Source organism: Miniopterus schreibersii (assembly GCF_964146895.1).
Source record: "Miniopterus schreibersii genome assembly, chromosome: 19".
In the NCBI taxonomy this organism is placed as follows: Eukaryota; Metazoa; Chordata; class Mammalia; order Chiroptera; family Miniopteridae; genus Miniopterus; species Miniopterus schreibersii.
Genome location: NC_138119.1, coordinates 13,864,723 through 13,877,341, shown reverse-complemented (window position 1 = coordinate 13,877,341; position 12,619 = coordinate 13,864,723). Strand labels below are relative to the sequence as shown.

The following is a 12,619-nucleotide window of genomic DNA, read 5'->3' as shown; positions in this document are numbered from 1 at the left end:
CATTGATTGGCTGCCTCCCTGCGTCCCCCTGCTGATGATGGAGCCCTCAACCCAGGCATGTGCCCTAACCAGGAATTGAACCTCAATCTTTTGGACCTTAGTGCTGAACCCCTGAGCCAGGCTGGCCAGGCTGAATGAAACACTTTTAAAGAAAATGCAAATTATTCTTGGAAAAACACTAAAAAAGGAAGTAGGGTGAGCAGCAGTTTCAACAGAAAGATTTCCTGGTGCGAAGTTTCTCCAGTACCTGTACCTGAAGAGTATTAATGTCATTTATTTCCATATTCAATTCAAGGCGACCTGAAAATTCAAATTTGACTTCCTATTGGAGGGTAGTTCATTTGTTTAAACAAAAATTATTTTAATAGGTTTCATTTACATATGTAAATCCAGGAGATTGAGGTTTGATTCCCGATCAGGGCATATGCCTGGGTTGCAGGCTCGAGCCCCAGTAGGGGGTGTGCAGGAGGTGGCTGACCAATGACTCATCATTCATGTTTCTACCTCCGTCTCTCTTTGAAATCAATAGATATATTTAAAATGTGTGTGTGTAGAACTCAGGCCCTGGCCAGGTAGCTCAGTTACTTAGAATGTCCAGACATGCCAAGGTTGTGGATTCAACCTCCAGTCAGGGCACATACAAGAATCAACCAATGAATGCATAAATAAGTGAAACAATAAATCGACATTTCTCTATGTCCCTCTAAAATCAAAATACAGAACTCCAGCAATTGTCAACTGGTGTGCTAGTGTGCGGCAAGAATTTTTAAAACATGCAATAGCTCACTAATCAGAGGCACTGACCTCTTTTGCCTTAGATTGTCAAAATGGCAACAGCTAAGAATAGCCATGTGATGTGAACTTATCAAAATTAATACATATTTTGTCATTAGCAAAAATAGTTTTTGGTGTGCCGCAGAATTTCAGTAATTTAAGTGTGCCATGAGCTGAAAATTGCTTGAGTAGAACATCTGGTCTTTAAGACTTGATGCACTGTTTTCTGGAGCGAAAATCAGTTATTCCTCTGGGGAAATTTGCTTTTTCTGCTCTTACAGGGTAAGCTTGATCTCTGTTTCGGGGGAGGATTTGGTGGATGTCCATTTCCTGATAACCCTTACATTTGGCCAAACTAGTTTATCACAAGCAGCAGACAGCCCCTAATAGTTACTCACTTTAGAGGTCGTCTATGTGTCCCTTATCACGTCCAATATCCTTTTTTTCCTTCCTATGTGTGTGTTGATTGATTTTAGAGAAACAGATGAGAACCATCCATCAGCTGCCTCCTGCCCGCCCCCTACTGGGGGTCGAGCGCGCAACCCTCCATCTTCCTGGGACTTGCGTGAACTATTGTAAGCTTTTGTAGGTCCGTGCTTGATACTCTAGCCGGGGGCGCTGCGTCGCGGGATCTGGGTTAGAGACCCGAGGGCGCTCGTCCCTCCCCCGAGGGGGCGGGCCGCGGTGCGTCACGGGGCAGGGCCGTCCCTCTCCCACCCTCTGGCCGGTGGCGCCATCTTCCCGGGCTGTGGGAGGGGTCACAGGTCAGCGCCGGAGCGCAGCTGCGAGGGAAGGAAGACGGAAGGGTGGCTGGACCCGGGCGGCCTTCGCGACCTGAACGGTACCAGCGGCTGGGGTCCCGGAGTAGCGGAGCGGTGGGGGACGTGGTCGCGGCGGGGGGGGGGCGCCGTCCCCGAGAAGGACGCGTACGGAGCCGGGGAGGGGGCGGGCCCGGGGCCGGGCGGGGGGCCGGCGGGCGCGCGAGGCCCCCCGCGCCCGAGCCGCGCTGTGCCCGCGGCCCCCGGGCCGAGCCTCAGCGCTCAGCTCCGCCTCCCTCCCGCACGTTCCCCAGACCGGGAAGATTCTGAATTCCTTTGTGTGTTTTCTTTTTCCCTTTCTCTTGGAAAACCCGTGGTGGTCCTGGGACTGAACCGTCCTGGAGGGAAGGTGAGGGTGTGGGCTTTCCTGGGGCCCCCAGGGCGCTCCAGCAGGCGGCTGGAGTCACGGCCCAGAGTATGCCCGGGAAGGCCAGGCGCTGGCGGCGGCACTGTGGTCACGGTGTCGCCATCCTGGATTAACTGTTGTCTTCCTTCTCTGTAGGTGCCTTTTCCTTGGGGCAGCCAGGAGCCTCCAGGAAGTCGATGGATCCTGGAACCCGCCCAGTTGGGAGCTGCTGTAGCAGCCCTGCAGGGCTCTCTCGGGAATACAAACTAGTGATGCTGGGTGCTGGCGGCGTAGGGAAGAGTGGTAGGTGACATTTTCTTTCCATTATATAAAAACTAAGCTTGAAAATTTCGTAAAACGAGTGACTTCCACTCAAACTGAATGGGAGACTGGCTGTCACGCAGTTAACACAATTCTTTCTCTGTATCAGTCACCTTTGTGTGGGTTTTAACTTTCATTTCTTGTTTTGAAGCCATGACCATGCAGTTCATCAGCCACCGATTCCCAGAAGATCATGACCCCACCATCGGTAAGTCAGATTATCACTTAGATTTCTAAATAAACCCATAAAAGTGTCTTGGTGTCAATTTTTAAAACCGGGTTTTAACTGTTTATATTTTGAGCCTCTTTTGGTGTCCAATTCAGATTTATTTAACAAGAGTATCAGAGCAATTGGTAAGCAAATGAATTTTTCTTTTCCTCACTTAACTCTATTTGAACATAAGCCATCTTTAAGTTCTGTCTTTTATTCAGCATTAATGGGACACTTTCTTTGTCATATTTTTATGGTTATACTATATTGCTAGATTAAAGGAAAAGTTTAAAGGCCAATTAACAGGAACCTTTTGCTGTCACTTCTCTAAGGGTCTGACTTGAGGCTGACTGTAACTGTGAGTCAGCTGGTTTGAACTTCCACAAAAGGAAGCAGAAAAACAAGTAGAGCCAGCCTGCTGAACTCTTACAATCCAGATATCTAGAGCCTGGCCTTCCCCTCGAAAGCTCTTCATTTACTTCCTTATAGCTCAAGTTCACTAAATAGTAAGGTCTTCCTTCATTTCTTTTATAATCCTTAATGCTCTGTTGTTGGCAAAATGCTATAGAGTAAAAAAATAACTTCATTTTGCCCTTTAAAAAAAACTTGCCTTTCTTTACAAAGACTAAGAATATTACTGTCATTCCTAAACCATAAGGAAGCAGGTTTGATTCTAAGGGGTTATATCTCAGGATAAAAGGGGTAGGACTAGGGGAGAGCACAGGTCTGCCATAGTAATGGTATTCTCAGGATGTGATACTTCGTCATGGTCCTGGGTCTCTAGGAAGGACTTGCATTGAGTCAGGCCTCTGCTGCTCTGTTCTCCACAAAGCCAGTGAATGTGCTCACCCAGCTTTGGATGTGGTCATTTCATACAGAAGCTGTTGTGGACGGGGGGAAAGGGAGAAATAGGAAAAGTGTTTGCTTTTTCATGCACTCTGTTAAATTTAGAACATTGTTCAGAGATTCACACTCTGGTGGAAATTCAAGGAATAAAACCAAGTTAGGAATTAGGAGAATTTACTTAGAATTCCAAAAATATCTCTTTTTTTTCATTGAGTTCCCCCACCCCCCTCCAATCAGCTACTCTCCTGACAATATTAACTGATTCACCAGCAAATTCTTATGTTACTTGAGTTCCTATTATGTCCCAGCACTATGGTAGGCCCTGGAACTAGAGTGGTGAGCAAAAGGATGTGATGTCTGTTCCCATTGAGTTTATAAGTTAGTGCATTTTGTTTTAAACTTTGGCTGCTAACTCTAAGAAGAAAAAGTTTACCTCATAACTAGTACACATATGCACATGTAATTAAAATGTCATGAAACTGTACTTGCCTCACTATCTGTGGTGCACTCGGTATTTTCTCTTTTATTTAGAGTTTCTGCTTGTTTATTTTAATGCTGGTCCCAACTCTAATACTAAATTCATTCACAACTCACTGATTGTAATGGATCATGTCCTGCAGTTTGAGAAACATTGATTTAGGGGGCTCTTCACCTTTGAAGAAGAGTCAGAAGCAGGGGTTCGAGATAAAAATTTTTATATGAAAATACATCAAGATGTAAGCAGCAATTGTTTGAATGATGGACATGTCAAGTGGGTTTTTTCCTCTTCTTTTTTACTCTCCTGTATTTTCCAAGGTTACTATAATAATATGCATAAAGAAATTTGCTTTCATAAAGGAGAAATTATGACAATATGGATTATTTACAAAATAGTAAAGTTAGTTATGATTTTTTTTCTCTCTTTTCTATAGTATTAAGTGAGGAAGAACTATAACATATGGTTAAGTATATGGCTTTTGAGTCCAGCAGCCCTAGGTTTTAATTCTGGTTATATCATTAATTAATGTATAATGTGGGAAGATTTAATTTTTAGAGTTTAACTTTTTTTTTTTTAATATATCTTTATTGACTTCAGAGAGAGGAAAGGAGAGGGAGAGAGAGAGATAGAAACATCATTGATGAGTCATTGATTGAGCCCACAACCCCGGGCATGTGCCCTGACCGGGAATCGAACCCCGATCCCCTGGATCCTAGGTCGACTCTCAACTGCTGAGCCACGTCCAGCCGGGCTAGAGTTTAACTTTTTAAATATGTAAAATGGAGATAACAGTACCCCATATTATTATTGAGTTAATGTATATAAATTATTTAATGTAATGCCTGCATCTAATAACTATTTAATAGGTGGTAAAGTTACTTGTTGGCTTAATATGTTTTTAAAAAATGATCCCAGAACCCTTTTTAGCTTAGAAATGTAGGTGAAGTCCTATAAAGTGAGGCAATGAATAAACTTACATCATTGCTTAAGTGAAAAAACAACAACTTAGTTTATGTATTTCAGTGGATTTCGCGTACTTCCTAAGAAAATGTGGGAACTTAAAGAACTTGCATAATCTGCTTTTCCATAAGATGGATTTTAAAGTAGGGTTGCATATCCCTGCGTTTATGGGTTCATAGTACACCTTTCTTCCTTCCTGTAGAAGATGCTTACAAAATCCGGATCCGTATTGATGATGAGCCTGCCAATCTGGACATTTTGGATACTGCTGGACAGGTATCAAATCCCAGAATGATATGAACACAGACATTTTCACTCTAGTAAAGGGGAGGGGGAAGGCATATGCAGAGAATATCACTAGTTCATGTCTTTTAATCTTTCATGCACTCTGACTCAGGATAGCAGGTAATTGACATATCTCTTCTTTAATCTGAAATAAATAGCTATTACATATGTAGTTCTAGGTTGCATCATTACATTAATGACCCTTGTTTCCCTCTAGGCAGAGTTTACAGCCATGCGAGATCAGTATATGAGGGCAGGAGAAGGGTTTATCATCTGTTACTCTATCACCGACCGTCGAAGTTTTCATGAAGTTCGGGAGTTTAAACAGCTTATTTATAGAGTTCGACGTACTGATGATACACCTGTGGTTCTTGTAGGAAACAAGTCTGATCTAAAGCAACTAAGGCAGGTGAGGAGGGAGTTGAAGATGCTGTCTATAATTTAGAGGGATTAATCATTTTTGTTTTTCTGTTTACAGATTCCTCTGTCTGAAAGTAAAAATTCAAAATTATCTTCTCCTTGACCTTGAAAATTGCCTGGTATATTACTAATTTGCTGTCATTTGGGATAAAAATCTGGATTTTAGGAATCAATTTATAGGACAAAATCCACAGTATAGTAATCAGATGACACATAGACTATGCATTAATTAAAAGATCATGGAATGTTCAATTCCTAAAATATGGATATAAATCTGTTTATGCTGCATTAGGAGAAACTGAAATTCGACTTGAAGGTATACTTCCTGATGGTGAGGATTATGAGCCTGGGAAGGGAAGAATAAGAGAAATTGTAAAGGATTTTAGAATAAGTGATACCTTTCAAGTTAGCAATGATATTTATTATTATTATTTTATTTTTAAAAATATGTCTATTGATTTCAGAGAGAGGAAGGGAGAGAAAGAGATAGAAACATTAATGATGAGAGAGTCATTGATCGGCTGCTGCCTGCACGCTCCCACTGGGGATCGAGCCTGCAACCTCAGCATTTGCCCTGACGGGGAATCAAACCCTGATCACCTGGATCATAGGCCGATGATCAACCGCTGAGCCACGCCAGCCTGGTGGCAATGATGTTTAAAATTTTGCTCTTTGGTATAGAGTTTCTGGAGGTGTAGCGAAATGGGCGCACTCATGAGTACTACTGGAAGCAATGAATGGTCACACTACTTTTGGAAGTAGTTTCACTTTGAAAAATCTATTCAGGAATTTATATATAAAATGTTTATTGCCAAGCTATTTATGGTAGCGAAAAATTAGAAAAAGTCTAAATATCCAAAAGTAGGAGAAATGATAGTGTATCTACAATTGGATAGATCAATTTTGGGTTCCTTATAGTTTTCAGTATTGTAGTTTAAGTATACATCTGCTTGCCTCTTGTTTTACTTTTTTTAAATGAAAAGTATGAAGAAAATGCAGATTGCATGTTTGATATCTATAACTGTTCCCTGTTCCAAAAAGTTATTTTTAAAATAGAGTAGATACAGTTTTCACATAATTTGAAGGCAGAAGGAATCTTAGAACTCATGTAATTCAGCCTCCCAGCATTACAGAGATCACTGCACTCTGCTTGAACACCTCCGGAGTTGAGGAGCTCTCTTCCTGTTAAGGTAGCCCCTTCACTTTGGGGGTAGTTGTAATTGTTTTCCACTGCTACCATTATAAATTTTCTTGGTTTACATTTTTAAAGGTCACCAAGGAGGAAGGATTGGCTTTGGCCCGAGAATTCAGCTGTCCCTTTTTTGAGACATCTGCTGCATACCGCTACTACATTGATGATGTATTCCATGCCCTTGTCCGGGAAATCCGTAAGAAAGAAAAGGAGGCAGTACTGGCCATGGAGAAAAAGTCTAAACCCAAAAACAGTGTATGGAAGAGGCTAAAGTCACCATTCCGGAAGAAGAAAGATTCAGTAACTTGAAGTGGAGGAGGGTTTGTGTGTGAACTGCAGTGCTTGATCAGAGCAGTCCAGTAACCTGCATTAGTGAGCACGGTGCTTGCTCTTTCTCCCGTTATGACCGTTATTTTAAAAGTAACTGATGAAGGGGACACGCCTACTAGGAGTTTTCAATGATGTGGTATTTAATATATTATCTTTTAGCTAATTCTGATTTATTAACCCAGTGGAGCACTTTCTTCTTTTAAATTGTCACATTTGAATTTGATCTGCCATAGTTTTGGGTTCTGTTGCTGATTGATTAGTTCATGTAAATTGTTTCTTTCCGGGGGAATATGTATACTATGTATGTTTGACTAAGCTCATAAGAGGAATTTTTTGCCATGCACTACTCCACGTTATCTTCAGCTCCCTGGGACTGTCCCAGAGAGGGACCTCGGTCTTCTCTGTTCACACTGTGCTTCCTAGAGACAGAGCAAAAATCATATAGGGAAACCAGTGCTAAAGAGATTAATGCTGAAGTTCAGCAAATAGTTGTGGAACTGACTCCTGTTGCAGATTATGGAGTGGTGAGATTTGGGGAAATCTGGCCATATGTTGACAGGAACTAGGCCAGAAAAACGGTAGGGTCAGAACAGTGTTCCCAGTATGCACCTGGCTTTTCTAAGAAATGTACTGGGATGGGTGAGAACAAATGGAAGCATATAAAAGGTAATGAAGGGTTTCCCTTGAGGTTCTTTTACTCTTTCTTTCAGGGTTTGGACTTTCTTTACCTTCAGAGGTAATACTTTGGGAACCAATACTAGATTACTAAACTCTAATCTAAATCCTTAGTTGGGATAGCCGTTGCCTTGTTGAGGTTTATTTTTTCCCCCAGAGATGCACTCATCAATACATTTACATTAATTGTTTCCTAGTGTTTTCCCTTAGCTTCCCTGTGCTCTTTAGAAGATCCAGACTTGGCAAAATGTTTTTTGGCCCTTTGTCAGACTGACTGCATTTTCCATACAGAAGAGACATGAGTTTGAGTAAAATTGTGTATGTGCCTCCTTGACATTGACAATCATTAGACTCAGTGCTCTAAGAAAGCCTGTGGTATTTCTGTTGAATGAGCCAGTCTTGAAGCTTTAAAATTCCCATACGTTGAGTTTCTTATTGAAGATTTCTTTGCAAGGACTTTGCTAAGTTCAACTCAGGATGTCTGAGCCTTGACAAAGCTTAAGAGAATACCACTTTGATAATCTATTGTCCTGGGAAGAAGCAGCTTTAAATATTGGTGGAATTCTCGCTCAGAATCAGGATTATTTTGATAATCTGAACTGGTTATGTGTTGAGATTAAGTGCAAAAGTGCTAAGAGTAATGTAGCAAATATTGAACATTACATACCACAAACAGTGTTCCTGTCCCCTTCATATGCAGAACAGGACTTTGTGTAGTGCCTCTTAAACACACAGCTCCACTTCTGTGTCCTTTTCAATTACAGACAGGACAGGGTTGTTGTGTTTTTCCTTCTAATCAATGCTGTATGTCCTCAGTTTAAAGAAAAATGATGGTTGTAACTTTTTTAGCTGAGTAGTGGTTCCTTTTGAAACTCCTGGAAATGTTCTTGCTACCAAATAAGTCATGTTTTATGATACTCAAGCCATTCAAAGGTAGAAGACCCAGAATTTGAATTTTGCAGGACAATCTTACAGGAACCATAGAATGGTTCATGGAGAAGCATGAAGGTAGAAAATACAGACAGTGCAATTCTGTTTTAACAGTATTTCACCACATTTAAACTAGCCTAGAGCCTTTTAAGTTTAATGCCTTAGCTCTCATTACTAATGACCTAGGGAACTGTCAGTAGCATCAACTAAGAAGTTGGCAGGTATATAATTATTTGGGATAGACAAGGTAGCAGAGAACATTGCAATAAAGAAAGATCTGTACCACAGGAGGGAATTTGAGTTGTATAAAAGAAAAGTAACAAATTAGTGTTTTTAATACTATCATTGTCAGGGCTTTCCTTCTTGGGAGCACGCCCACACCTTTCCTCTCAGGCGTGCATCTCTTAAACTCTAAGAGTCCCCATGGGACTTGCAGCCAGGGGAGCAATGGGCAGCTGGAGCTTATCCCAGGCTAATCCAAACCTGTCTCCAAGGCCCCTTTTTCCCTGACTTCAATAAGCCAACAGCTCCTCCTTGGCTCAGTTCTGTCACTGTGACTTTTACTTCCCAGTGAGCCAACAGCAGCCCCGCCTTGGCTTCTTTTCTATAAAGTCTTGAGAGAGCCAAAGCAGCCTCGCCTAGGCTCTACCCTGTTGCTTCTATCCTAAGCCCTTCCTTGTTTCACTGTCCCCAGCTTTAATAAACATATTCTCAAAATAAAAATCAAAAAAGACTATCACTGTCATATATTTCATTGTTGGATTCATTAGCCCATCAATTAGTATTAAGAATTCTCTTCATGGTGCTAAGTAGTTTGAGGGACATAATACATGTAAGTCATTATCTCTCTTCTAAGTGATCATAGAGTATATGTAATTTATAAGATCTAAGTAGTCAGCTTTATCCAATTTGAGGGCATTAAAATCAATTACTGCCTGGAACTTTGAGGAGAGAAAAATTCAGGGACAAGTTGAAAAGCACTGGAACTATTCATGTCCATACCAGATTGGTAGGTTACAAAATTTAGAAGCTAGTGTCTAGAATTAACTGTTTAGAATTCAGAAAGAGATATATGTTTTAACTTCATCATATATTAGCAAAAATTGGTCTGCTGTGATGTTTGGGGAAAAGGGGGAGTCATTTTCCACTTATGCCCTTGTATACGAAGACAGTTTGTATGACACAAGACAAAAATTGTAAACAACGTATTGGGCTGTTCCTTTACGTACCTATGTATGGGTAGAAATGTTTGGAATCTTTGCAATGGGTCATTTTAAGAAAAAACTTAATGCTATGAGATTTTATATTCTGGAAAATATTGATTAAAAGAAATTTTAGTGCTCACCATGTACAGAACACCTGTGCCATGGAATGCTCCTTCATTCAGATTACCTCTTGGGTGGGGAGAAAGGAAAAACACATTGAAAGGGATAGCACCTTTGCCACCTGATCAAGGGTTAAAGTTGTTTCAAGTATGTATACTAAATGTGAGAGAACAAGAAATAAATTTTCATGTGAAGGCCACTGCTTTTATCTTGTCGAAATGGGCGTTAGTGTTGGTAGAGAGGATTTAGTTTGAACGTTAAAGGAATGAATTGAGATGGGTAATGACGGCACAGCATTCATTTTCTAATGCAAGGTCTGTTGGGAAAGGCAGTGGAATTACAGAGTATGTATAAGCCTCTTCTGTGCACTGCGCACTGTCCTAAGAGCTGTGAGGCCTCTTCCCCAGACATTTTAAATCCAGCTCCAAACAACGCCTGGCAGCACCGATCGCACGCCAGCCCCCCAGCGGCAACTCCGCCACCATGGAGGATGTGAATTGGTACAGCAACAGAGGGATTCGCAGAGGGGTCCAAGGTCAACGTGAGCAAGGTGACTGTCAAATGTTTATTGGAGGCTTAAGCTGAGATACAAGCAAGAAAGATCTGACTGAAGATTCGTCTCCATTTGGGGAAGTTGGAGACTGCACAATTAAAGCATCCAGTCACCAGACGATCAAGAGGATTTGAATTTGTGCTTTTCAAAGATGCTGCTAGTGTTGATAAGGTTTTGGAACTGAAGGAAGACAGACTGGATGGCAAATTGATAGATTCCCCCCAAAGGGCCAAAGCTTTAAAAGGGAAGGAGCCCCCCAAAAAAGGTTTTTGTGGGTGGATTGAGCCCAGATACTTCTTAAGAACAAATTAATATTTTGGAGCATTTGGAGAGATTGAAAATATTGAACTTCCCATGGATACAAAAACATGAAAAGAGTAGTTTTTGTTTTATCACATAATACAGATGAGCCAGTAAAGAAATTGTTAGAAAGCAGGTATCAAATTGGTTCTGGGAGCTGAAAGGTTAAAGTCAGTGGTGCGCAGGCAGGCTAAGTAGCAATCTCAGACAGTGAATAAAGACAAATTGCATTTATTTAAAGAAAAGGGGCTGGGGAATGGGGATGTCCAAAGGGTATTGCGTCCATGATGGCAGCAAAAATCTACTTAGGATGGTGAAACAAGGAAGGTGCATAGAAGAAATAACAGGAGAGCCTAGGCTGGGCTGCTCTGGTTCACCGAGAAGTCAGAGAGAAGAGGACCTTGGAGACAGGTTCGGGGGGGGGTTAGCCTGGGACGAGCTGCTGCTGCCCGTTGCTCCCCTGGTTGCAAGTCTCATGGGCTCCCTTAGAGGTTAGGAGTATGTTCTTGGGGGGGGGAAGGAGAAGGGGAAGGGAATGGCAGAGGCATATACCCGGGAGGGAGAGCTTGCATTGGGTCTTTATTTTTCTCTTACAGGTGGAAATCTGAGGGAGATCTCACAGGAGTGTCCCAGTAGAATATTCATCAGCTTCCCAGGTGTGCTCTTTCAGGATTGTGGTCTCCACTGATTGGTTGGTGCCAAGGGCTGTCATTAGTCAATGTAGCTGGTCCCGAGGCAGCCACAGCATCACTTGTCTGGTTTTGCTGCTTTTCTGGGCCTGGAGTTGAGATACACCTGAGGCCTAGATGTTATCTTTAGGGTAGAGAGGAGAAGGTCAGGGGGTCCAAACTTCATGACCAGCCATATGCTAGGGGAGGATAGGTTACCCTGGGGACAAGGTTCTTACTTTCCCAATTTTGCCCCTTGCTAGATACCCAGGGCTTTCTGCCCTGGAGGGTTTCTGTATCTGGCCTATCGCCCTGGCTCTGCTCATGTCTGTCTAACAGGAACTGTGAAAATCAAAGTTGTCCAACTCAAAGAGATATATAGACAGCAATAGCAACAACAAAAAGTGGAAGATGTGCTGCAGCTGATACGCAGGGTGATACTAGGGGGTCGGGGCGAGGCCAGCAGAGCCCTTAAGGCAAGCCTCTGGGGGAATGGCAATCACCTAAACGATGATCAGCCGTGCTAAAGGAGGACCTTGGACGGAGATTGCTCAAGTAACCCACCTGGCAGGACGACACTGAAGATGGATCTTCTGTTGCTCTAAGACTACCGGGGCTGGGGATTGACCCTGTAACGGAGGTACATGCCCTTGGCCGGAATCAAACCCAGGCCCCTTCCGTCTGCGGGCTGATGCTCTATGCACTGAGCCAAGTTGGCTAGGGCAATAAAAACATATTTTAAAAAGAATAAGAATAGTTTATTAAAACACACACAATACGTTGAAAGATCTAGGATTAAGTTGGTAGGTGGAGTTCGACCAGATTTCTTGAAGGGAGGAAAAGTGACTTGGAACAACAGAGAAGTCAAGAATTGTGTATATAGGACAACTCCAATGCAGAATTTTAGACTGTGTCATGTTACACACAGAATGGGCATCAAGAAGCATGTTTGGGGTTAAAGGGTAAGAGCTGGGATATAGCAAGAGACCAATAAGGCAAGGATAACTGGGTAGAAAGTCATGACCGGTCCGAAGTGTGCATGGGTCCCAAATACCTGGTTATTCTGGATCAGTAACAGCTAGAGAGCTGTTTGGGTTTTTTCTCGTTTTCTCAGCTTAGCCTCTGGAAATTTTGATTTGATTGATCTCTGATAGGACCCAGGAATCTATATTAAAACAAAAACATGA

At 42.2% G+C, this 12,619-nt stretch overlaps 1 protein-coding gene across 2 annotated transcripts; it reads left to right on the top strand.

The window, feature by feature from the left end:
• The first annotated feature begins 1,508 nt into the window (after positions 1–1,508).
• RIT1 (Ras like without CAAX 1) lies at positions 1,509–10,110 on the top strand. 2 transcript variants are annotated; one of them, XM_081121663.1, is made up of 6 exons: positions 1,509–1,615; positions 2,095–2,241; positions 2,411–2,467; positions 4,957–5,030; positions 5,257–5,448; positions 6,730–10,110. In XM_081121663.1, exons 2-6 carry the CDS (start codon positions 2,136–2,138, stop codon positions 6,958–6,960), a joined length of 660 nt encoding a protein of 219 aa, XP_080977789.1. In that variant the 5' UTR covers positions 1,509–1,615; positions 2,095–2,135; the 3' UTR covers positions 6,961–10,110. The 2 variants fall into 2 exon arrangements, with proteins under 2 accessions (XP_080977789.1, XP_080977788.1); XM_081121662.1 differs by lacking the exon at positions 1,509–1,615 and adding an exon at positions 1,845–1,941.
• Positions 10,111–12,619: the final 2,509 nt, after the last annotated feature.

What these genes read in the sequence shown, in the direction of transcription:
- RIT1 (XM_081121663.1), top strand. Translation starts at nt 2,136, where the DNA reads ATGGATCCTGGAACCCGCCCAGTTGGGAGCTGCTGTAGCAGCCCTGCA. An exon ending in TGGCGGCGTAGGGAAGAGTG is followed by an intron (nt 2,242 to 2,410) that starts GTAGGTGACATT and finishes CTTGTTTTGAAG; the next exon opens with CCATGACCATGCAGTTCATC. An exon ending in TTTTGGATACTGCTGGACAG is followed by an intron (nt 5,031 to 5,256) that starts GTATCAAATCCC and finishes GTTTCCCTCTAG; the next exon opens with GCAGAGTTTACAGCCATGCG.